Source organism: Gossypium hirsutum, chromosome A03 (genome assembly GCF_007990345.1).
Source record: "Gossypium hirsutum isolate 1008001.06 chromosome A03, Gossypium_hirsutum_v2.1, whole genome shotgun sequence".
Taxonomy (NCBI): domain Eukaryota; kingdom Viridiplantae; phylum Streptophyta; class Magnoliopsida; order Malvales; family Malvaceae; genus Gossypium; species Gossypium hirsutum.
The window spans coordinates 10,018,810-10,044,542 of record NC_053426.1 but is presented as its reverse complement, the minus strand read 5'-3'; the positions used below and the strand labels follow the sequence as shown (position 1 = coordinate 10,044,542).

The 25,733-nt window shown below is 33.7% G+C and overlaps 2 protein-coding genes and 1 long non-coding RNA gene across 13 annotated transcripts; 1 reads left to right on the top strand and 2 right to left on the bottom strand.

Moving 5' to 3' along the window:
- Positions 1 to 225: 225 nt before the first annotated feature.
- LOC107886033 (uncharacterized) lies at positions 226 to 1,051 on the bottom strand. Its single transcript, XR_001680613.2, has 2 exons — positions 945 to 1,051; positions 226 to 576 (listed from the first exon to the last, which is right to left on the bottom strand). It is a non-coding gene; the product is annotated as an uncharacterized lncRNA (long non-coding RNA).
- Positions 1,052 to 9,322: 8,271 nt separating this feature from the next.
- Positions 9,323 to 18,190, top strand: LOC107886031 (nuclear receptor coactivator 6). 11 transcript variants are annotated; one of them, XR_001680607.2, is made up of 10 exons: positions 9,326 to 9,532; positions 9,627 to 9,681; positions 10,053 to 10,297; positions 10,390 to 10,605; positions 10,697 to 13,966; positions 14,140 to 14,324; positions 14,427 to 14,710; positions 16,630 to 16,826; positions 17,058 to 17,153; positions 17,609 to 18,190. XR_001680607.2 is itself a non-coding variant. In XM_041108143.1 (7 exons), the coding sequence occupies exons 3-7, from the start codon at positions 10,091 to 10,093 to the stop codon at positions 14,512 to 14,514; spliced, it is 3,966 nt and encodes a 1,321-aa protein (XP_040964077.1). In that variant the 5' UTR covers positions 9,326 to 9,532; positions 9,638 to 9,681; positions 10,053 to 10,090; the 3' UTR covers positions 14,515 to 14,837. The 11 variants fall into 11 exon arrangements, 4 of the variants coding, with proteins under 4 accessions (XP_040964077.1, XP_040964095.1, XP_016665310.2 ...); XR_001680606.2 differs by lacking the exon at positions 16,630 to 16,826; XR_005922197.1 differs by having other exon boundaries at positions 17,058 to 18,190.
- Positions 18,191 to 22,077: 3,887 nt separating this feature from the next.
- On the bottom strand, positions 22,078 to 25,256 carry LOC107886032 (G-type lectin S-receptor-like serine/threonine-protein kinase At1g34300). Its single transcript, XM_016809822.2, has one exon. The coding sequence runs from the start codon at positions 24,919 to 24,921 to the stop codon at positions 22,393 to 22,395; it is 2,529 nt and encodes an 842-aa protein (XP_016665311.1). The 5' UTR covers positions 24,922 to 25,256; the 3' UTR covers positions 22,078 to 22,392.
- Positions 25,257 to 25,733: the final 477 nt, after the last annotated feature.

Genomic DNA, 25,733 nt, shown 5'->3' with positions numbered 1-25,733 from the left:
TTCAAGGGGCTTAAATGGTTAATAATCCAATTTTTTCATATTGGTAGTGGGATATGATGATAATTCCCGTTATGTATAATTTATAATAAAAATTAAGTTTAAATATGCCTTATTAATTAGTTAATTGTTCTTAGTTAAATTAATTAATTATTAAGCTTAATATATATAATAACCAGTGGAAGGAGAGAGGATTCATTCATCTTCTCCCATCGATTCATGTTAAAGTAAAACAAGAAAACTTTTTTTTGGTTATCAAGTGTTACGGGCCAATTTTGGCCCAGATACAACAAACTCATTTACATTAAACCTACCCATTACATTAAACTCCAAGACCCAAACATCTAACCCAAACCCGGTTGGCCCACTAAAACCACCAGACCCATTACACTAAACCCACACATTAGCCAATCCTTACCCAACCCAATACCTAAGCTAACCCAAAACTCAAAAGCCCAAAACCCCAAATCTAAACAGAAACCCTAATCAACCAACCATAACCCCTATTCCCACTTGCGCCACCTACCCTCTGCGCCCCCATGCCCCTGACTGCCGGCCACCTGCTCCATCGGCCATCTCCTGCACACAATAGAGAGAAAGGACAGAAATAATAGGAAATAAAATTGTAAAGGCTATAAAAGCCATGAAATCAAATGTAAAGGGGTTCCCTTTTCTTTTCTTTCTTTTTCGGCAGTTCAAAATCAGAAAACAAACAAAAGTATTCAGCAATCTTAATCAGACCTCAACAATCAGTTTACAAAAGCAAATAACACCAAACAGGCTTCCATACATACCAAAGTCGCAGCAAAATATATCAAAAAGGGAATCAAGGTCTATTTATTTTTTCTTTTCATTTTTTTCGAATCTGTGCGCAGATATAATCAATATTTCATACATAAGTCACACATATATATATATTAAATAAAATAAAAAAGGAACAAAATTACCTCTCCGGCCACCGACGGTTCGGCGATCGGACCGGTCCCCTTTCCCCTAGCCAGAAATCGCTCGTCTCCCCTCTCTCCCTTTTTTTTTCTGATGTGGGCTTCAAGTGAATTTTTTTTCAGATTTTAGGGATATTTATACGGGTTGAAAACGACACCGTTTTGGGTTTAAAACCCAGGGCATAAAACGACGTCGTTTTGCCCTGGGTCGGACCGACCCGACCCGACCAGCTAGGATCCGCGCTTTTTTTAAAGGAGCGGTTATTTGCGCATTTAACCCCTCCGATTTTGTTATAATTTGCAATTAAATCTTTCATATTTTTTTTAATTTGGCCTTGAAAGTTTTCGCACTTTACAATCTAACCCCTGTTAACGCGCAGCGTTTTGACCGAGGGTAATATTTCTGTTTTGGTCCCTTCACGTCTCTAGCGTGTTCAAATAAGCCCTCTCCTTTCCTTTTATTTTCAAATTCGCCCAAGACTTCATTTTTGTTTCAAATTTAGTCCTTTTTTTATTTAAATTCATTTTCATATCATTTTCGTTATTTTTTATATTATTACTGTTTATTATTCCTTTTATTATTTATCATCAATGTATTATTATAGCTAACGTTATTATTTCTAATATATATATATGTATGGCGTACATTTTTTTAATATTATAATATATTTGTGCAATATTGTTAGTAAGTTTTTATATTAGGTATACATTATGTATTTATTTTAATACTACATCATATACATACCCTTTTATATTATTCTATATATATATATATATGTTATTAATATCATACTTTTGTTGTTATGTATATATTTTAATAGTGTTAGATATATATATTTTGTAATATTGTATGCGTATTTCTAATACCATTATATATTATAACATCATTATATATGTACGTATCTATATAGTGTACGAATAGTTTTTTTTTATTATCATTTCTAGTGTATATATATATATCATATAAGTTTATATACATATCATACATGTTTCCTTATTTTTATTTTTATTAGTTATATATATTATTACTATTTTATGGAGATAAGGGGATAAAGCTACCCTGAAATCAAATTTCTCCCAAGTATGTTTATAGAGATAAGGGGATAAAGAGTTTGGGTTTAATGTGTCATATTCAACCTCCTTTGTATCAGTCTACTAAATGAGAGAAAAGGGTGCGGTGGCAACTCATAATTAGGCATTGCTTAGATTTCTTATTCTCTTTTTTCTTTTTACTGCATTTAGCAATGTATTTTGTTTTGCGTCACAAAAAGAGTTGGTGGGTTGGAGTAAAATGGTTGGGTGTGGTATACATATACAATGTTTGAATGTACTTTTTAAGTAAGACATCGAATTTAAGTTTTTGATGATGGAAAAATGTTGGGTTTAACACTAAATTTAATCTAGATTTAATGTGATTATAGAATACGAAAAATGTTAATTTTAAAATGGAAGAAAATTTTAGATGATAAACATCCAAATTTGGCCAGAGCAGGTGGATGGATTGGAATGGCGAAATGGAAAATATTTATTCTTGGGATATATAAATATAAAATCGAGTTGTTCTAGCATAGAAAGTGAGTCATATTCTCAAGGAAGAGAATAAAAGTGCAGACTATCTTGCTAAAATGGCTCTTGGAAGAGGGGGGATCTTCACCTGATTGACTTTCCTCCAGATGAAATGCTAATTTATCTTGAGGCAGATAAAGAGAGGATTTTTATATCTATCGAAACTTCATTGTAGTTTATCTCTGTCTTGTTTTTTTTTTCACAAATTTTCAATAGATCGCCACAATTAGCGACCAAAGCTAAAAATTTTACGTCGCTACATCAAGCATTCGGCCACCAAAAATTTCAAATGTAATTAAACTAATTTCATGTAATTTTTATGGAAGCTTGATTTAGTTAGCCTATGTATCAATCTGATTAATTGTTGAAATTTTAGAAAGTTTTCATTGTTGATTTATTGATGAATCAGGCTTGAACTTAAATAGATATTAAGCTTAGATTATGAAAAGGACTAAATTCCAAAGTTAATTAAGATTAATTGTTAACTTTGTTATATTAAGGATTATTGAATAAATATAAAATATGTCATGAAATTATGTTAGAAATATAAAAATAAGGTCCCTAATGAGAATATTTAAAGTCAGATTTCAATCCGAGGATAGGAATTGAGAGATATTTGTCTTGAGTTTAGGGACTAAATTGAATAAATAAAAAATTTGTGGCTTTGTATTTGGATATGGATTGAATGAAATATGATATTTTCTTATTATTTAATTATTGATCGTAACGAATGACGCCTCCTGACTGTCGAGAGGGAAAGGAAAATCGAGAGTTGTCGACAAGTGACTTGAGATTTTCGATTTGTACTTTTATGATTCATGATAGATTTAATTGCTTGCATATACTTGTTAATTGTATGATCGAACATCAAGGTGAGTATATAATAATGATCATATGAATTGGTTTGCTATGGTTGATATTGATTGTTGGGATAAGAGACTGAATTGAATAAAATGGAAAGTATTATGATTTATTAGGAACATGATGCGTAATATGAGAATGGATTGAATATGTTATATAGTATGAGTTAATTGTGTGTTGACAATGAATTGGAATGAAATTGTGATATTGAATGTGAAATTATATATATGATACATGTATATATATGAATTGGATTGAATTGTAATACGATAAAATAAGTTATGTTGAGTGATAAATACAGTTTACAGCGATGAAAATGAAATATGTGTAATGAAATATATGCCCGTGTGAATTTAATAAAAGCTTAGGATACTATTGGCATGCCAATAGGGTCATATGCGCACTTGATCAGAAATTATTACAGATAATAACAAAATCTAACCTAGTTGTAAATTATCGGGTAATATAACAAGATTCATCCTTTTTCGTGGATTATTGGGTAATATATGGCATAGGTTTAGTTCGGACGAGTAACCTGATATAATTTCAGCTGATATAATTTAGCTCGGACGAGCAACTTAATTCACTTGTGTATCCGAGTTTGTTTTACTAGGGTTCGTTTTGTGCATGTTTTAAGTTTACAAAAATGTATTGTTTAAGGTTTTGAAATAGTTGGCTTGGATAGGGATCAAAGTGGTACATTTTTGTACTACACGAGTTGGCATACGATCGTGTGACATACATGGGATGGTAACATGGTCGTGTGATCACTAGAATGTGGGAGATTTCGAAACTATATAGTTCCCATTTGTTACACAGTTTGGCCACACGGTCGTGTGTCACACACGGGTTGGTGACACGGTCATGTGGCTACTAGAAGAATTGATCGATTTTAGTCCACATTGCCACAATAAGTTAAACAGCCCGGACACACACCGTGTGACCCCTGTTTTGCAAAATTTCTAGTTTTTTTGAAAAAGTTTCCAGTTTAGTCCTTATTTATTCTCGTGTCAACTTCAGAGCTTTTGTTAACTAGTTTGAGACTCGATTTTGGTTGTATTTCACATTATTCATGGAATTATGACATGATTTGATGCTTAAATGAAATTAATTTCTATAAATGGTAAGTGTTTTGTTTTGATATTTATGGTAATATTCCATAGCTTGGGCCCGACGACTAGACTTGACGATTGGGTTGAATTATGAGGTATTACATATTAGTTTTAAATTATTATTACAAGTATAATGATTTGTCTCTGTGAATTGTATTGAAGCAGGAAGAAGAAGAAGTGTTGGTTTTGTTCACATAACTAGTTTATTATCGAAAATGTTAAGCTTGGTAACTTCAAGTTATAAGTATATGGTAGATATATGCATATAGATACACACATTTATTTAGGTAGAATTGTTAATGTTAATATTATCTACTTAAATTATAGAAAAACCACTGAATGTGTTACTCAACATACAGATTGCTTTCGCCATGCACGGTTTAGATCTAATTCGGGATTTCTATGCATCGACCACAACATTCGATCCATAATCTCGACCTCAGTCATATTTGTTAGTTTTCAACATTATTTATATTTGGCATATACCTAATAGGTTAGGTTTTGTAGTAGTTGAATGATACTATAATCAAATGTTATATCTTATACTCTAGTAGTAATATATATATATATGGTGAATTTGTTGTATGCGGTTAGGTGCATATATAAATGAAATATGGATCTACTTTAACGTGAATAAGGAATGAATATTTGTTGATAGTTATCATATCAATTGTATAAATTTAATTGTGAATTGATTGTAGTTGCTCTGACAACAAATGTGACACACTATAGCTCGAACCTGGCGATCAGGTCGAATATAAGATATTATATATCCGTTGAAAAAGTTAAAAATGTATATAAAACTATTTTGATTTTACATTAATATAAATAGGAAACCACATATCAATTTTATCCAAATATTGTGCTAAAAAATTCATCCAAAGATGTTGGATATTTATTTGATTGAAAGTTTCTAAAACTATATAAAAAATCGATTTAATTAAATTTACTTTTTAGATGATTCAAATATTCAATTAAAAATTACTAAATAAGTTTTATTTGTACGAATTTCGGCTTACATCTCGCTTTTGATTGATTATTTATTTTTGTCAAATTATAAAGTGAAAATTTAAAGGTTGAAATATATTTTAAATTCCTATACGCTTCGTACATTTGAAATTTAGATTGTTACCATAGTAAAAATTCTTCAATGAAATTCATTCGCGTAGCACTTTGAAATTCAAAAAAAAAAAACTTAAAAGTCATGTAACAATAAAAATAGCATTTAATATATTGATATAGATCTAAATAAAACATTCATTCGAACTTCTCATGATAATTCTTTTTGAAGGAAATAATGTTCTTAAAAAATTTAATGTCGGTATTTTGATTAAAATAGTTAACAATATTAATTATTTATACTAACTAATGACATTACAAAAGTAGATACAACAAATTATGTTAAAATTAAAATATATAAATTAAATCTCAAGTTTCAATATAGTATATATGTCAAAACTGAAATTGGACCACTGCATTATGATGTTAAAAAAAAAAAGCAAGGCAAACTCGAAAGAAATGAGAAGCCACCTATTAGCCTCCGAGACTCTTAAGGCATTCAAATTATATATAATCATATAATATTTTAATCGAAAAGTTAACGATATTAAATATTTGGACTAATTAGTATCATTATAATAATATAGAAACCAATTTATGTTAAAAAATAAATATTAAATATTAAATTTAAACTTAACAAAGGGCCCAATTATAATTTAACTATTATTTCTATAATGTTAAAAAAAAAAAAGCACCATGTCCACATATCAACATATATAGTTGCTGGTATGTTTTGTAACTTACGCTTCGCGTAAGGTTAATTATATTTATAGATCAAATTTTTAAAAAAATATTTGAAAGTTAAAATATGTTTGAAGTTTTTGTACTCTTTGTGTATTTGAATTTGAGTTATCGTATTTTTATTTTAAAAAATTTAATTTATTTATTTTTTAAATTTAAAAATATAAATTCAGTTGTTAACACTATTAAGGTTCTTATATTAAATTTGTTGGTGTGACATTTTGAAATTAAAAAAAAAACACTTGATAACCATATAACAAAAAATTGATATTGTAATAAACTTTAATTTAACAGATAAATTTAACGGCATTAATAATTCTTAAAAGTTACACCAATATTTTAATCAAAATAAAATATTTAAACAAATTAATGACATTTTAAAAGTTGATGTACCACATTATATAAAAAAAGTGAAATATAGAAATTAAATCCTAAATTTGAGCATAGTATAGAGACCAAAACTAAATTTTGACTAATGATAAATAATCTTAAAAAAAGCAAAAGGAGGAGCTGTTAGGTTCAAGAACTTTTTAAATTTTGAAATTTTGAGTCCAGTTGTTAATACTATTTAAATTTGTTGGTGTGCCATTTTGAAATTAAAAAAAAATACACACTTCATAACCATTAGAGCTGTCCAAAGGTCGAGATACTTGCTCAAACCTAAAAGCCCGCTCGAAACATAGGAAAGCTTGAACAAGTAGAAAAAACCAAAGAAATGGGTTCAAACAAAAGCATAATCTCTTTTTTCTTTTTAGATTGAGCCTTGAATAAAGCTTTTTAAGCTTGAGGTTGACTTGACCTGACTCGAATACCTATATATTTAAAAAAAAGTGTAATTATAAAAATTTAATATATAAAATCAATCAAATCAAAATATTATTTAACTCAAAGGCGAAATCCATCCTTAAAAAATAAAACCCAAACCCAAGTTCATCCTTACTTGTGTTGGATTTAATATACAAACTTAACTTTTTATGTTAAGTTCTAATAGGCCAATTTAGTATTGCTTCTAAGAAGTATTTTTGGGACAAAAAACACATTTGAAATAAAAACATTACTAAACAAGATATTTTTGAGCTTCTCAAAAGTGCTTTTGAGGAAAAAAATGATTTGTAAAAGTATTTTTTTAGCTAAAAGCAGAAACAGAAAAAATTAATTTTTACTCAAAACTGCTTTTAGACCGAAACACACTTTTGAAAAGTAATATTAAATATTGGATTTAATGTATTTATGGTATATATAATTCAGATTCCTAAAGGATGCATATTAATTCAAAAGAGAATATGATTTATGTAGTATATTAACTCTCACCTGAATAACACAAATTACCTTAATATGGAATAATGTTTTTACTAGGAAGAAAATAATTGACTAAACACACTCCAGCAGTAGTTCCAGTGGCAACAAAAACAACTTTATATTTGATCCAATTCTTTACTGCTATTCAAATTTTTTGCATTGTTTTTTTAATTTGGAATCTGAAATTCAATGAATTTGATACGCAATTTTAGTTGAATTTTTAAGTTTTTTTTTAAATTTTTGGAATGACAGTACCTATAAATAATTATTTTTTATATTTATTTGTGAATTATTAAAATAAATATTTAATCGTAAATTTGCACTTACAATTCAATTTGAAAAAAAAAAATCTAACTTTTAATTGAGTTTGACTAGGCTAGGCTCTAATTACCCTATTTTATATAGAGTTAAGTTTGAATAAAATTTTAAACTCATATTTCGTGCTAGACTAGGTCTAGACAGAGACTATTTATACCCCTTGTTTAGGCCTGATCCGGTTCATGAATTTATCTGATAGCCATGTAACAAAAAAAATTGACATTACAATAGATTTAATTTTAATAAATAATTTTAAACGCGTTAACAATTTTGAAAAGTTATGTCGTTATGTTGAGGTTAAATATTAATTTCAAATATAATATAAATACCAAAATTGTAACTTTAGGAATTACATCTTTTGTAATTATAATGAATTTTAATTCATAATACATTTTTGAGTGATTTATATAATAAATTTTTTATGTCGTGTTTAATAGTATAATTTGTAATTTTGCATCTACCTAATTTGAAGTTCTAAAAAAATTATTATTATATATAAAAGTTATCAATAATACTTAAGAAAAAAAAGTTTTTAAATAAGTAATAAAACTTAAAATCAAATTATTATATATAATATGTCAGTCAAAAAAATTATTAGACAATACGACTATTAATAAAATTAATAATAAACCTTATGTAATTTAATTAATTATTTAATAGGTCAAAGTGTATATAAAATTAATTAAATAAAAGATAATTATATTTTAAAAAATAAAATCTTATCATTATTGTATAAAAATAACTTTTAAAATTCATATTATATAAAAATCATAAAATAATTAAAATTAAATATAAATATTCTAATTTTCACCCACCCATAATTAGATCTACTCATGGACTCTGCCACCCAACCTGACTCGAAGGTCCGCTTGAAAAGTGGGAGGGTTTGGACAAAAATATAGGCCTAAAAAATAAGTTTGGGAAAAAAATAAAACCCGTTTAAAAAACGTTCAAGCCTCGAGTAAGGCATTTTTGGCTCGGGCCCGACCCGACCTAAATTCACAAAATGACAAAAAACTGCTATTTTTTGTTTTTTTAATGCTATTTTCTTGTTGTTTTCTCCTTATTTTGCTACCATATTATTATTATGTTATTACTATTATGTTGTTATTGTTTGGATATTGTATAACACTTGTTCTATTATTAAATTTGTTATTATTTTAGAGGCATTTGCTTATTAAGTTGTGTTTATATAAATTTATTTTCAATTTGTTGAAAATATTTATTTTAATATTTTAATATTTTTAATATATTATATATATTTAAAATTATATAAAAAAGTAATACGAGCGAATTATGCCAGATCTGAATTTTAATATTTTTATCTGTGTTGGACTTAAACAAAAATTTAAACCAATTTTCTGAATTAAACTGAACCCATACTTAACAATCATGCCTAAATTTTTTGTTGGAGCACCTGTACCCAGAACAATACAACGTAGTGGAATATTTTTCACACATTTATGATTTATGCGTTACATGCATGCCATCCCTGAAATAAAAGAAATAGAATTTCTAAATGGCGGATTAAATCGAATTGCTGTTGTTGAATTAATCTTTACGGTGAGTCCTGTCTAGTTTGTTTCTTTCAGTCTTTCTTCCCCTCTCTCTCTGCCGCTCTTCGTCTTCTACGAGGTAAGATTTTCGTCAACGGCCTTGCATCATCGGCGTTCATTTTACTCTACCTTATTATCATTATTATTCTCTTATCTTTAAAAAAACCCCCTAGTTTGTTTATAGGTTTGCCGGTGCGGTTTGATTTAGGGTTTAAGCGGAGACTTCAGGTATACGATCTTCTCTTCCCTTTCGAGCTACTGTTAAAAAGTTCAAAACTGACAAGTTAGCGGTAAAATGTTTTTTTTTTCCTTTGTATTATGTTGAAAATAACTCTCTCTGGTTCACTTAAGCATGAGTATCAATTTTGATTTCTTTTATTTGTTTGAGTTATTATTAGGTTCTATGAGATAAAACTTTAATCAGTGGCGAAGATTGATAACATTTGATTAATTTTTAGGTGTTCTGCTCACTGTTTGTTGATTCTGATTGTTTATCTTGTCTTCTTAACTGCATTGATTTTGTTGATCGTCACATTGTCGGTTTTACTGATGCTTCTACTCTAGAAACGATTTTTTTTTTCATTTCTTTTTGTTTTCAGATGCTCATTGGGAGTTGAAGACAAATTTCTTGGACGGAATGGGACTTGATAATGAATGCATATTGAACATCCAATCTCTGGCTGGAGAGTACTTCTGCCCTGTTTGTCGTCTGCTAGTCTACCCAAATGAAGCATTACAGTCGCAATGCACCCATCTTTACTGCAAACCATGTTTAACCTACGTTGTCAGCACTACTCGAGCTTGTCCTTATGATGGTTATTTGGTAACAGAAGCTGATTCTATGGTACAGATCCTACACTGTGCTGACTGGTTCTGATTGATTCTTAAAATTATTATTTCCTTCTCATTGACCTCTCCCCTACCTCAAAATTACAGCCTCTTGTTGAGTCAAATCAGGCACTTGCGGAAACCATTGGGAAGGTCACTGTTCATTGTCTATACCATAGGAGTGGCTGCACATGGCAGGGTCCACTTTCTGAATGTACAGCTCATTGCTCTGGGTGTGTATTTGGCAATTCTCCTGTTGTATGTAATCGGTGTGGTGTTCAGATTGTGCATCGTCAAGTTCAAGAACATGCACAAAATTGCCCTGTGAGTATATTGAATTGATGTGTTGATGTTGGACCATGTTTTATGTAGCATTTGTTTTATGTTTGACTTTTATGCATATTTTTATTGACAGATGGTGCAGCCTCAGGCACAGAAGGCTGAGGGTGGTCAGGAAATTTCAGCATCGGGCACTGCCGCTGCTGCTGATCATACTCAGGTTGCTTCTCAGGCCCAGGCATCTCAAACTACAACATCCAATACACCCGTACAGGACCTCAATCAGCAGGCTAATCCAAATCCTCAGTCTCATGCCATCTCCCAGGTTGCTATGGTTACTTCAGAACAGTGGTCTCAACAGCAGCAACAACAGTTTCAGCAATACTACCAGCAGTATTCTGGATATGACCCGTATTATCAACAGTACTATCCATATCAGCAGCAGGCATTACCACAGCAGCAACCTTTGCAGGTTAATGCAAAACAAATGACTGGACACAATCCAGTGTACCTGCAGACACAACCCCTACCTCAACCAGAGGTTCAGTCGCAACCACAGGCCCAGCCTCATTCACACTTACCCGGTCAGGTTCCTGTGGCTGCTCAACTGCAGAACCAGGCACAAACCAATGAACAACAGCAACCTCAGCTTAAGATGCCACCACACTCTCAAATTCCAGCACAAACTTACCCAACAACCCAGGGCCATTCACAACCTCAGGTTCAACCACTTCCTCAAGCTCATCCTCATCAGCAATATGGGCACATACCTCAGTATCAGCAGCTTCATTCCCAGATGCAATTGCCACAGCCCCAGCTTCATCCTGCTTCTCAAGCTCAGCCACAGGCTCAGCAGCTTCAGCCTCTGCCCCCTCCCCCTCCCCAGCCCCAGCTGCAGCGACATCCTCAACCAAGCCAGCCCTTGAATCCAAATTTGTTGACTCAGACACAGCACCCTCCAGCCCAGGCAGTGACTGGTCATCAGTCTTATTCACAATCGCAGCCTCACCAGCAAATGCAGCTGGTAACACCACAAAATTCCTTGCATATGCCTGCTCAAGGTGGCCTTCATCCACAGCAACATCCTGCTGAAAAGCAGAATTCGTTCCCTCACCAACCTCCTCAGATTCGCCTGCCCCAATCTCATGCTCCAATTCCAAACCAACAGCAGCCTGGCTTGTTGCCTTTACCTGGTCCTATGCTGCAACAAGCTCATCATCATTCTCCTCAACATCCACATTCAGTTCAACCACAATCAGTTATGCAGCCTGCTGGATCAATTGTGCCTCAGCAATATATGCAGCAGCAACCTTTGTCAACCCAACCAATGGGCTTGGTTCAGCCTCAAATGCATCAGCAAAGTCCTTTTGTGCAGCAACAACAGTCCTTGCAATCTCAATTACTCCCCCCTGGCCCCCCTTGGTCCTTCCAGCAGCCTCCTCATGCCTATCCACAACCGCAGCAAAATGTTGCAGGATTGCATGCTGTGCAGCCCTATCAAACACCTAATCTTGCTGGGAGACCTTTGACACCAAATCATGGACTACAATCACAGCCATATCCACTTTCTGCACCTGGGATGCTGGTTAAGCCTTTGCAGCTTGGTGTGAACCAGCTATCTTCTTATCAGAATAACATGCTTGGAACCAACAACCAGTCTGGGTTAACTTTGCAACCAATGTCAGAGGTGCCAGGAGATCATGGTACTTTAAATGTGGTTGAGCAAGAAGCAGATTTATCTTCCCAGGGAATTGCTAAGAAGGAAGCTAATGTGTTGGATGTGGCATCTAGTCTTGGAGCTAATATGGTCAACCCTAATACTTCAAAATACAATGCTGATTTGAAATCTGTAGATGAAAAACCTGCCGGTGATGTTGGGGATAATACTAGTGGGTTTGATATATCTACTAAGCTGACACAAGAATCTAGATGGACAGATCTTGTATTGTATAGAGATAATTTGTCTAAGAATATGGCCAAGGGTGAGGCTATTGAGGACCAGAAAGATGTTGTCAATGGTGAACGCAAAGTCGAAGAAAAGGCTAATCTTGGTGAAGAACAGAATGGGAAGATGCTGAAAGAAAGAAAGAAATCTCAAGATGAAGGTACTGCTAAAGGTCCTGCAGGCAATGAATTAACAGGTATCCCTCCATGTAGTCAAGTGCAGCCTGGAAGCTTTCTGCAGCCTTCTCATTCAGTTCCAGTTGTTGACCAGGGAATACTCCAGCCCCTACAGATGCCTTATGGGTCTAATAGTAACCAACAAAAACCTGCTGCTTCTGCAATATTACAAGCACATCCACCAGGACTGCCTTCGTATGCACAAGCACCAGGACTTCCTCACGATCATGTTAGACCTCAGGCCTCTCGACAGACTCCAGTTCCACCAGAAAATTTTGCTTCTTCCTTTGGCAGAGGACCAAGTAGTTATGGTCCTCAAGGGCCTTATAATCAAGGTCCTGCTTCTGGTGCTCCTAGGATGCCTCGAAGTGAAACTCTTGTACGCCCAGCATTTGGCACACCATCATATGGCCCTGAAGCTCATTTGGTTCAGCAGCGTTCTGCAAATATGTTGGACTATCATTCTGATAGTGAAAGGTTAAAGCCCAGACAAGACGAGCATTTGAATCCATACCCTTTGGATCATGTTCATCCTGTTGGTGATCGAGGACAATTTGACAAAGATCTTAAACTATTTTCTAGGCCTTCTCAATTGGATACTGAGCCTGTTCCTAAATATGAGAGCTACTTCTCCTCATCCAGGCCCCTTGATAGAGGTCCTCATGGCTTTGCTAAGGATATGGGACCATGGGCTCATGAGAAGGAACCTCGTGGTTTGAGTTTTGATCCTATGATTGGCTCCGGTCATCCTCGATTCTTTCCACCATATCATCCTGATGATGCAGGGGAAAGGTCAGTTGGTCTTCCTGAAGATACCCTAGCCAGACCAGAATTTCTTGGAACAGTTCCTTGGTATGGTCGGCGTCGTATGGATGGTTTTGTCTCTAGAAGTCCAGGAAGAGAATATTCAGGTGTATCCTCACACAGATTTGGAGGATATCCTGGTGATGAGATAGATGGCAGGGAGTGTCGGTTCAATGATAGATTTTCAGGTTTTCCTGGGCATATACATAGGGGTGGGTTCGAGAGTTCTGACCACATGGCAGAGCATTTTGGTCCAGATATTCGACCTCCACACTTTAGAAGGGGTGAACATTTTGGTCACAATAACTTGCCTGGTCAGTTGCAGATGGAAGGACCTATTGGCTTTGGTAATTTTTCTAGCTATGAACAAATGGGAGAATTTGATGGGCCTGGAAATTTCCGTCAACCACGACTTGGTGAGCCAGGATTTAGAAGCAGCTATTCACTTCGAGAATTTCCTAGTGATGGTGGAATCTATACAGTTCAGTGTTGGTTTTGTTCTAATTTTTGTCAATTATGTTATGCAAAAACACTGTTCATTCATCATGTTTTTTTCCCCTGATCCAGCATAATCTATGTATGCTTGGGAAGTGTGTATCTTTGAGTTTCATATATTTATGCTCTTGATCTATTTTTGAATGATCGTATTTTCAGGGTGGTATGGATTCATTTGAAATTTTGAGAAAGAGAAAACCGTTGAGCATGGGTTGGTGCCGTATTTGTAAAGTGGACTGTGAAACAGTTGAAGGCTTAGACCTGCACTCACAAACAGGGGAGCACCAGAAGACAGCTATGGATATGGTTGCAATCATCAAACAAAATGCAAAGAAACAGAAACAGTAAGTTTTCTATTTCCATACCATGCATGGTGGCATATAAACCTTGATCTTCTTACATGTAAAAAAATCTATTTATTTATTTTATGTTGATTTGTTTTGTAGAACCTCCAGTGATCACTCCCTACGCAATGATTCAAACAAATCAAAGAATGCAAAATTTGAAAGCCGCTCGAATAATATTAAATCTTGATATATGCTGTCTCATAGATTGTGGTTGTTCCCTTATTGGCTTGGGATTGAGTTTGTCAGTTTGGTATTTGGCGCATAGTGATGTAGGTCACTCACCCTTGCCACTTTTCTACTTCTGGATGGTTTATGCTGGTCCTGTTATTTCAGGTTGCTGCCATGTTAATGGAGATGGATTTTGGAACTGATGTTCAGTGGCAGTTAAGTTTGTTTTGATTTACTTTTATATTTATTTTTTAATAAGATAATTATTTGCTTTTAGGACTTTAGTATTTTGTGGCAACTTCAGCATTACCTACTTAATAATGTTTTTGATATATCTGGATATTCTGAACTAGTGCTTATTTTGCTTGTCAGGATGTCTATATTGCGATTTCTTATCGATAGGTTTATTAGGTTGCACGTACATATATCCAATATATGCTTTTGCTTGCTTTCTTCAATTATGTGCTGGCTCAGGCTTTCTTTTATTTGTTTTAGGATTAGAGTCCTTTTGTGGCACTGTAAGGCATTTAACTATACAAATGTTTTCCTTAATCAGTGTTAAACTGATCATGCAACCTTCACCACTATTGTCTCCTATAACATAAGGTTGTTGCCCAATCATCTTTCTATTGCTAGATGTTTTTTCTCTGCCAACTTTTGTTGCCTCTTGAATATTGAAGGGAAGAAAATATAAGTTCAAGTAGAATGTCATTAGAAATTATCATGAATCAGCTAGAACATAGAACAAGTGCACATAATGTGGTGAAGTATATATGGAAATTTGTTCTTATATTGATGTAAACTAGTTGTCCTCTAGTGGCTTCATTTGCTTTCTATAATTAATTCTAAGTTGTATCATTGTTAAAGCTGCATGTGAAATTTAGTGTATCTGAAAACATGCTTCTCATATTCTGAAATTCAAGTACACTTCAAGTACCGTGATCTATCTAATATTAGTGCTCAATATTAATTCAAATCAAACAGTTTTGACTTTTGAATGAATTCCATTAATGATATAGGCAGGGGCAGACGTTTATGTTTAAATATGATACATTTAGAACTGGTTACAGTTAACCGATAAAACTTTTTAATGCCAAAAATATCAATGAAGCAACTTGTTAAGGATTATGGATACTACTAGTTCCTTGCCACATTTGTAGCTAAGATTGTTTATTGCACTGTATTATGGTACTAGGAAAATGTTTGTGCTATAGATTGCTAAACCTATTGGCCCAAAGCATTTGATCTCTGTCATCTAGGCAAGTCTAGGATATAAATTCTATTTGAGGATCTATACATGATTGGACCAGTGGAAATGATCACTAAAATGCCTGCTTGGCCATTCAATTGAAATCCAGGAGCAGAAAATTTTGAATCATAAGCAGAAGAGTGTTTTTTTTTTTTACTTGGTAGCTTTTAGATGAGCTTTCGAAGACTTCCCTTTGGATGCTCAGTGGGTACCAGTGCAGTGCGTTTAGCTCTCTTTTTGTCTCGACCATAGTGTAAAACATTGTTTGGATTACCTAAGGTACAGTTCGGTTACATGTTTGCACCGTGCTGGAGTACTCAAAGCCCACTGATGGATTATTCTCCAGTTGAGGAAAAGCTGCTACAATAACATTTTACTTACCATATTAACCCTTTACTTTTTTTTTTATTAAAAAATGCATGCCCACTTGATACCTTTTCACTCGACACTATATAGGCATGTAAAGTGCAACTCCTTTTGCTAGACAAATAATTTTTTGTGTAAAATATAAATTGACTTTTATAATAGTCTAATCAAATAATAATAAATTTTATATACTTAATCATATATAAGTAGTTATATGTTTAATAAAAAATAGATACAAATATAATTAATATTTTTATAAAATTTTAATTATTTATTACTACAATTATTATTTAACATAAATGTAAATTTAATATATATTCTATTATTTAACATAAAATACAATTTTTTATTATATCTTTTTACATATATAAAATCTTAATGCAATGTCCTTAATAGTCATTTTCTATTCTCATCTCACTGCTACCGCTACATTTGAATCTAAACACATCCCACTACTGGTTTTAATATCACCGCTATAGTACCCAACCTCATCACCACTATTGTTTATAATCTCACCAGAGCTAATCCCATTGCCCATCCAAAGGAAGCCTTAAGCTATGAGAGATAGATCTTCCTTGGTAGAGGATAACCGTTTATTGGCGTAAAGAATAAGCTTCTAGTTATGACTACAAACTGCTCCTAACTAGCAAGGGGTGAAATTATCTCCATCCTGTGGTGGTTTGTCTCCAACCTCTTAATTTGTGATCCTATTACAGGTTCGATATTCTTGTCTTAAAGCATTTATATTTTTTCTTATCAAGGAAAATTTTTCCAAGTATTGTCATTTAAATGCTGTGTTTCATTAGTTTTAATTCTAAAATAATTTCCTTTAGTTATCTTTTAATAAATTTCAGGTCCAATGCATAATTCTATAACAATTCTTTTAAACTTGATAGAATTGATTTTTATATTGGTGGAATTTCTCTTTTTTTCCTTTTTTATTATAGATTTTTCAATTCATCCTCCCTTTTTTGGGCGAAGCAGACAACGTAACGGCTGTAAGTTCAGTGGGAAGGTTTTGACGCTCATCTTTTGTAGATATGGTAAGATTTTGTTCAGATTTTGGGGTAAACTTTTGCTTTGTAGTTTCTTAATCTTCTTTGAAATTGGCTTAACTGCATGGTATTATATATGTTGCATTATTTACACACTAGGTTTGTTTTATATTTTCTTTTAAATTAAGCTTTTACATTTTTTAGGTCAAATGCTATTTGAGGTAGTCTGAAATTTTAGATTTGGGAGGTTGGTAGAAATGTAAGTTTGACGATTATTTATTTCCTAAAATGTATTCTAGGAATTCTTGTGAAACTTGTATTTAGCTAGGTTGGTGACTACCTCTCTGTTTGTATTTTAGGTGTGCCTAATCGCCTTGTGAAAAGCATTAAGTTTAGGTCAAGACTCCAAGTAGAGTTGCATGTTAGGACATACTTGCTTGGACAAGAAAATGCCTACTATCTTTTGTGTCAAATTTGACTTTCTTTCTGGAATATTTTTCTAGGATCCATCTCTACCTACTTATGATTTTGAACGACAAGCCTGAGAGAGAAGAAAAAGTGTTAGTCTTGTCATTTTAACTTCACTCTGGTGTTTCAACAATAGGATCTGGGTTGCATTGCCTTCCTTTTTGTCCTTGTAGCAATGTCTGTGGTTCCGTTTGTTTTGACTTAAGCCTCATGCATATTTGATGAAATATTGTAGAGACATTAATCTAATATTCTAATTGACCTTTATAAAAAATTTTGACCATGTTTCGTATGTAAAACATCGTTAGTTTCTATGTTCAGTTAGTCATACTTGAGATATTCCAATTCCAAGTAAACAGTCAAGCAGTATTGGACTTTTGATATGTTTATCTTCGAATAATTCTATCACTCCCATTAATTTCTGATAAATTCTGTAAGGTGCAAAGCCTTTGATTTGATTGTATATGCTCTGCTCTGTAAAATGAGGCATGATAGAGTATTAAGTGGAAAGTAACTAACAGTAAACATAAATCTGAGACATACAAATAACTATCAACTAGAAGATGACCATTGTTGATTTGTCTCCCAAGGAATGACTTTATGAGTTTTTACTTCAAGTTCACATAATCTCATATCGCTATGGTTTGTAGTTTTGAAACTTTTATAACACTTAATCATGGTGTAGGATGTTTGCTACCTGTATGATATTTTTAAACGACTCCCATTAACTTTATGGTATTCAATTCTCTAAGGTGCGAAGTCTTTGATCTGACTGTATCTGCTCTGCTCTATAAAAAAATACATGATAATGGAAAGTAATTAACAATAAACATAAATTTTAAGACACACGAGTACATATAAAGTAATTGAAGATGACCAATTTTAATATCAAGCAATTAATGATAGATTATTTTGTAAGGTGCAAAGTCTTTGATCAATTGTATCTGCTCTGCTCTATAAAATGAGACATGATAAAGTATTAAGTGGAAATAAACATAAATGTGAGATGCCGAAATAACCATCAACTAGAAGATGAGCTATGTTGAGTTGCTTCCCAAGTATGAATTTTTTAACTTCAAATTTACAAAGCTCAAAATGCTATAGTTCTTATTTTGAAACCTTTATAACACTTAAGCTAATCAACTGATAATATTAATTTTATGGTCAATAGGTTACATAAATGAATTGGCAGGAGAATAATTAAGCAACCCCCTACTCTGACTTTAGATTGGTTGAATTTGCATCATGAATCCTTCAAAAAATGTCTATTTTTTCATAAGACTTCCATGTGCAAAATATCTATTTGTTTGAAGTTGCACAGCGCTTTACATTGTTGGATGGAGATTTTTAACTGCAAATCCTGCATCTTTCACGGTATTTCTGACCAGGTTTGTGATTTATTCTTGATCATTATGGGTGAGTCTACAACCCCAAATGATATTCCTCTTTTTGCATGTTTGTTCTCTTTGATTTTAAGATCTTAATTCTTTTGCCCGGCTTTCGTATTGTAACAATTTTGCTTTTCTTGAAATGACTAGAGTGAAGCTCAAATTAGGTAGCCATATTAGGTAAGTATAAAATGCCAGACTAAGATTACAATTTACCTTTTTAGTTAAAGCAATGGCTTTTGGTTATCCTTCTTTATACACTCAAGATGTACAATGGGTTTGAGGCTTATGGTTATGAAGGGATTTTTATCTGGGTTATATATAGAAAGGCTTTTAGGCTCTGCAGTTTATTTGGAGTTCCAAATTGAAGATTCAAAATGTTGGTTCAATTTGATGATTCTAGTTGCTTTCAATTCTTGTTAACGGTGAACATAAAGATATATCTTACTAATAAGTAGGCTGATTGAAAAGTGAACGTATTTTTATTTAGGATTTTAAATTATCCTATAAGAAAAGAGTTGTGTGTGGCTGCATTATGCAAAGATTAGATGGCATCATGGGTGCTGTTCCCTTGTGAACTGTGTGGCATCATAACCTTGAGAAGGATAAAATGGAAGCTGAAGGGGTAAAACAACATTCCAATCTGTAATAAAATCTCCATCAAAATTATTTCTACCAAGTTTGAAAATACATGGAAGAATCAAAAGGCAGACATTTTTTTTTTATTTTTTTATCATAATTGGACAAGGAATTCTAAGTGCTTTATATTTAGAAGTAAATCTCCTCTTACTTGGGACTAAATCCGAACTCTTAATAGTGTTTTTAATCAGTATAAAATCTAACGAGTCACATAAACAAGGCTCAGCCTTGATAAATTGTGACTTGCTAAAAATGACCCTGCATAATAAAAACTAAAATAATGCCGCATTCACATGTCGAATTACTTGGCCAGATCTGGAGAGTCTCCTTGGGAAGTTGCAAGAAAAAAAACATTAACTAATTAATAAGATTCTCTCCAGATCTGGCCAAGAATGTAGCATTTATTTGAGTTTTTATCTGAATGCTAAAAGGTAACTAATAAATAGGAAGACATAAAAAACTATTGTATGGAGCACAGACTCTTCAACTCACTTATCTAGTGTGGTGCAGTGGAATATCTGTTGAATACAAACTGGGTGCTTAACAATGGATTTAATTGACTGCTAATCCCTGTTTAAGTCTTTTTGCCTGTTGTCTTGTTGAGTATAGGAAATTAATGAAGCCGATTCTTGGGCAATGTGTTTGTTATATTTGGGGAAAGCTTAAGGTTGTCGTGTTAGATGATTTGTTGTGATTACACTTCCTGAAGCAAAAAAAATGAAGTCATTGATTTTTGTCAAGGGAAAAGATAGATAGTTCACAATTTCAATCAATTGATGAAATCTGTGGGGAAAAAAATTACTATGTTGATGACCGTTAGTGACTGCTACTCCATATTTTTTTTACATGTTCTATTATATTCTCTTTATTCTCTGTGAGAATATGGTAAGTTTGATTTGCAGGATCCTAAGTTTGGCCATGCCAAAGTGTAGCATCTCGCTTACAATTATTACAATAATGTTATGATTCTATCACAATACAGAATTATACAAGGGTTCATCAGTTAAAAGGAATGGTTTTCACTTTCACTTCATTTCGTGGGTAATACAATTCAAGATTATGATTGATTAATTGTATGTGACAGATATGCCATCCAATAAAAGTGAGCAAGTGGATTCTTTAGTTTTGCTTCAAAGATATGTTAAAATGAAAATTATTTGATACACTTTTAGTAAGAACAAAAAAAAAAGTAAAAATCTATACCTATAGTTAAAAAGAATCCCAAAAGGATGGCGCTTATATTAAGTAGAATACAATTTCTTTTTATTTTTTATTCACCGTTTCATTTATTTTACTGCTCTTCTTTAACTATCTCGGTGGGTTTCCTTTCTTCATTTCAGTAAGTTTTTTTTTTTTTTTTGAGATTTTCATTCTTGATTTTTTGGATTGTCTTAGGGTTTACCTTATTGTGGTAGTGTTATGTCTAAGTTTTTGCTATGGTTTATTATATCATGTGGGTGTCATATTGGTGACAATTCCAATTGCATGGTTTAAAAAGTTATTATATCATCTGTTCTAATAATGTCTTACCGTGAAAAGAAACAAATTAGTAACTTTTTTTTGCCGAGTAAGGAAAGATGTTAGTATGAAAATAAGGACTCCATTGTGACAGTTATAATAGTTAAGAATGATCCAATGGAAGACTAGACTAATTTTTTTATGTTTATCTCAACTTCCAAATTGCAAGCACATCCAAGTTGGTAACAACAAAATACTCCTCAAAACTAAGGTATGCTTTTATGTTTGTCTCTGAACAAATAATAACCACCGTATATATTTTATGTGTTTGCCCCCTTGAATACCAAAATTGAATTATTATATATATCTTATATCATATGTTTTGCTGCTCCATATCCACATTTGCCTTTCGCTTCTGGCTAAAACGTCTATTTACTTTATGAAATTGTGTTACTTTTTTTTAGGGAGCATACTGAACTAGAGCAATAATACGAGAAGCAGCACCTTGCAGGTATAAACAACATCAAACATGTTGAATTGTTTGACAAAATACATAAAGTTTGATGCTATCATCATAGCAAGCTTTTTATTTACTTTTTGTTTTTGCAAAATGTTCTTGGTTTTTTTTTTTTTTGAACAACTGTATGTAAATATGATGGCGCTACAATTGTTTTCTTTTGATATTTAAATTAAACCTAAGTGTTACCCTTAAAATCTCTTACTATTACTAAACCTAAACCTGAAAGGAAAAGGGAGAATATAAATTGAACTTGTTGCCAATGGTAAAGCAATGATACAAAAACAAGGGAATGACCCTGGCACAGACTCATCTTTCCTTGGCTGTTGGTTTCAATGCAAATGACACAGCCAGATTTTAGCATTTCAAAGTTCCTCGAGGTACTAAAACGCTGGCCCCTGGTGGCAGATCCATTCGTTTTTAGGAGTATATGCCTGCCAAAATAAACTGACACAAAACTCATACTACAAGAATAGATTTGAACCATTTTTGCACAACATGATGCTTTTAAGCTACCAACTTCTGCTTTGCATTTCACACACAATTATGAATAACAGACAATAAGGTATATATATGTAGCACACATCATCACTAAACATTATTAGTAACATGTTTTTAAATGAACTAAGGCCATACTTGTAGAAGCCACACTCTGACAGCAATGCTTCAGTTTTTCTAGAACTATTTGCTAAGGTAACAATTTAAATATATTTTTACAACATATGGTATGAACATCACCTCTCGTATTTCATATACAACAGGTTTACCGTAAATCTGGATCAGAGGTCGCCCAGCCAAAGTCATTTAATATGCACCTTTAGCATTTCATGTCAGGCTGTATCAGGGATGATGACTGCTTTTCTGAAGAAATCCTTCCTGAAGCTAAGGGAGAAATCCCAACTGTTTGCAATGAAGATGATGATGAGGGAGCTGGGGCGGAAGCAGCAAAAGTTGAGAAAGCGCTGATATTACTGCTCACGTTTATGCTGGTTCCGCTTATAGAACCTTCGGTGGCAGCTTTTGGTGCTGGCGGTCTCTCAATATCTGTGATTCCTTCCAGCATCTGAACCACTTTTCCCATCATTGGCCGATGAGAAGGCTGTTCCTGGATGCACCAGAAACTAACCTGAATTGCCCTAGTTATTTGCTCCATGTCCACATCTTGACTACCAAGTTTTTTATCAACAATGCCCTCTATATTACCCTTCTCAAACTCTTCATAAGCCCACACAGAGAACTTTTTCCTATTTGTGTCCGCTGAAACATCAAAATTCCTTCTTCCACTCACTATCTCCAACAAGACCATCCCATAACTATAAACATCAGATTTTGAAGTTATTGGAAGGTTTGCAAGCCATTCAGGTGCCAAATAGCCCCTTGTCCCCCTAACACTTGTCAATGTTCGGTATCTATGGTCCTTGGGATTTATAAGTTTGGCAAGTCCGAAATCTGACACTTTGGCATTGAAATTTTCATCCAAGAGAATGTTCTCAGGCTTTATGTCGCAATGAACAATGCAGTCCCTACACTCCTCATGAAGGTATGTGATTCCCCTTGCAGTTCCAAGAGCAACATTATAACGGTATTCCCAGCTCAACATCTTTCCTGAGTGCTCTTCTGTGGTAAAAAGGAAGTTATCTAGAGACCCATTTTTCATAAACTCGTAAACTAAAAGCCTGTGACGGCCCTCAGAGCAAAAACCAATCAATCTCACCAAGTTTAAATGGTGGGTGCTACTGATGGTTGCAACCTCCATTCTAAACTGCTTTTCACCCTGCTCAATACCTTCTAGTTGCTTCACTGCCATAACAGTTCTGTTAGCAAGAACTCCTTTATATACAGCCCCAAACCCTCCGGCTCCAAGCTTGTCCTTAAATCCCTTGGTTGAGCGCTGAAGCTCCTTATATGAGAACTGAATAGGAGCACCAGACGCATACTCGAGAAGAGCATATTGAGCTGATAGACCCCCAAATTTGGGACTGTTTCTGCAGCACCACCACCATAAACTGCCTTCCAATGCAATCAAAACCAACACGGTAGCCACAATCACAACCACTACAACCCAGCCATGCACCCTCCAACCACTCCCATTCCCTACATTATCCGCAGAAGGAGATGGGTTTGGTAATATTGGTCCACAAACCTTAACATAAGAAGTACTAGGAAGTGATGCACTCTGATACCCACTCACAAACTCATTAGTTTTCAAGTAACAGATCCCTGATCCATCCGACAAAGAAGTGGAAGCAAGACAAGAAGCGCCGATAAGACAATTCAATCTACAAGCTGATATCCCAATAAAGAAAACCTGAGAAGACAACTCAGGCGAGTAAGTCAAAAATTCAGCATGATCCAGTTCCAACATAGCAGCACTCCCTGGACAATCCTCTATCTCCCTTTTCCTCTTACACCCTTGCCTCCTATCATTCACATCCACCAGCTCAAAATTCTCTGAAGGACACCCGCAAATTGGGCTCGTATCATTATAACTACAAATTCCCATATTCCCACAGTAACCAAAAACATCACACTGATCTAAAACTGCGGACCATCTCGGAGTTATAGTCCCACTACCTTGAGAAGAACTATAAATCCTTAGATTCCCATCCTCATCTAACCTTAAAAACCTCAAAATATTACTTCCTTCTGCATAATCACTACTGTAAGCCATAATTGCCCCAGTACTCAAACTAGGATCAAACAGATTCAAAATACCAATAGTTTGCAACCCTAAACTCGGTGAAGTTAAATTTGCATCAAAAGAAGAATTCAACCCTTTGGTCCAATAAACAATACTATCATTCCATCTCAAAGTTAAATTCCCTGACCTTTGAAGATAAAAGGTATACAACCCAGATCTTAGAACTCTGCCAACAGTGAAATTCTGAGTCGGAACGATGGTATCCGTTGGATGGTCAAATGAAGACCAAACTACAGAACTGCCATTGCCCAATAGCCGGAGTTCCCCGGAGTCTTCCAAGGAAGCAGAGGAAACACCCTGGTTGGCAGTGCCAGAGTCCCAAACGACAGCGCCAGAACCATTGACAAGGTGAAGAGCTCCGTTGGAGAGTAAACGGAGGGAACCAGCAGAGTCAACGGTGGTGCCATTTCCAGCAGTCCAAATAGGAACCCCACCTGCATACGTGATGGCAGCGAGGAGAGAGTTGGAAGAAGCAGAGGGAATGAAGGAAATGGAGAAAGTGGAATTGGAAGAGCGCCATGTTAGAGGTGGGGATGAGGGGGTGATGGAGGAGCCTAACGAGATTGTGGCCGATGAAGCAATAAAGAAGGAAGTGAAGAGGTAAAGGAATAGAAAGAAAGAGAGGCTCATTTGTTTCACCATCATCTTTGTAGAGAGGTGTGGACAAAGGAGATGAAAAACAAAAAGAAGAAGAAGAGGGCAGCAGGCGAGGAGGGATTACAAGTGGGAGTAGACCTTTTCTTCTTCAAGAACTGGGAGCAGACTTTGACTAGTAATAAAAAAAAATCTTTTTTCAATTTTTGGAAGTACTCCTCCGTAAGTTTTGCGTTTTGGTCCGGTCTTCAAAACCATTATGTGGGCTTATTTTCCTACAAAATTATGTGGGCTTTTTAGTTGGCAGTAGGTAGTATATTCGACTCAACGTTTGACTTCTTCATGTTCTTAATTAACACGGAAATATAACAATATTTTAATCTTAAGGATGAAAAAAGTCTTCCTTTTTCAAAAAAAAATTAACTCCTCATTTTTTTACTTAATTAGGTATTTAAACTTTTAAAATGCATAAAAACAGCCTTCAAACTTAAAAAAAAAAAACAATTTAGCTCATATTCTTTTTGCACTCAATTGAGTACTTAAACTTTCAAAATGCATAAAAAAATCTCTCAATTTTCTTTTAAAAAAAAGCAATTGAACTCCTACATTTTCTTATATTCAATTGGATTCTTAAACTATTAAAATGCATCAGAAAAGTCTTTTGACCGTTAACTTTAACAGTTAACTGTTAAAAGTTAATCGCCTCTAACTTTTTCAATTAAAACCATCTCTGTCTCACAAACACGGCATGACATGTGGTAAAAAAATTATCAAAATAAAAATCAATAGAAGTTATAAAATTTATTAAATTTTAATTAAAAATATAAAAGAATTATAAAAAAATTTATAAAATATATAGAAAT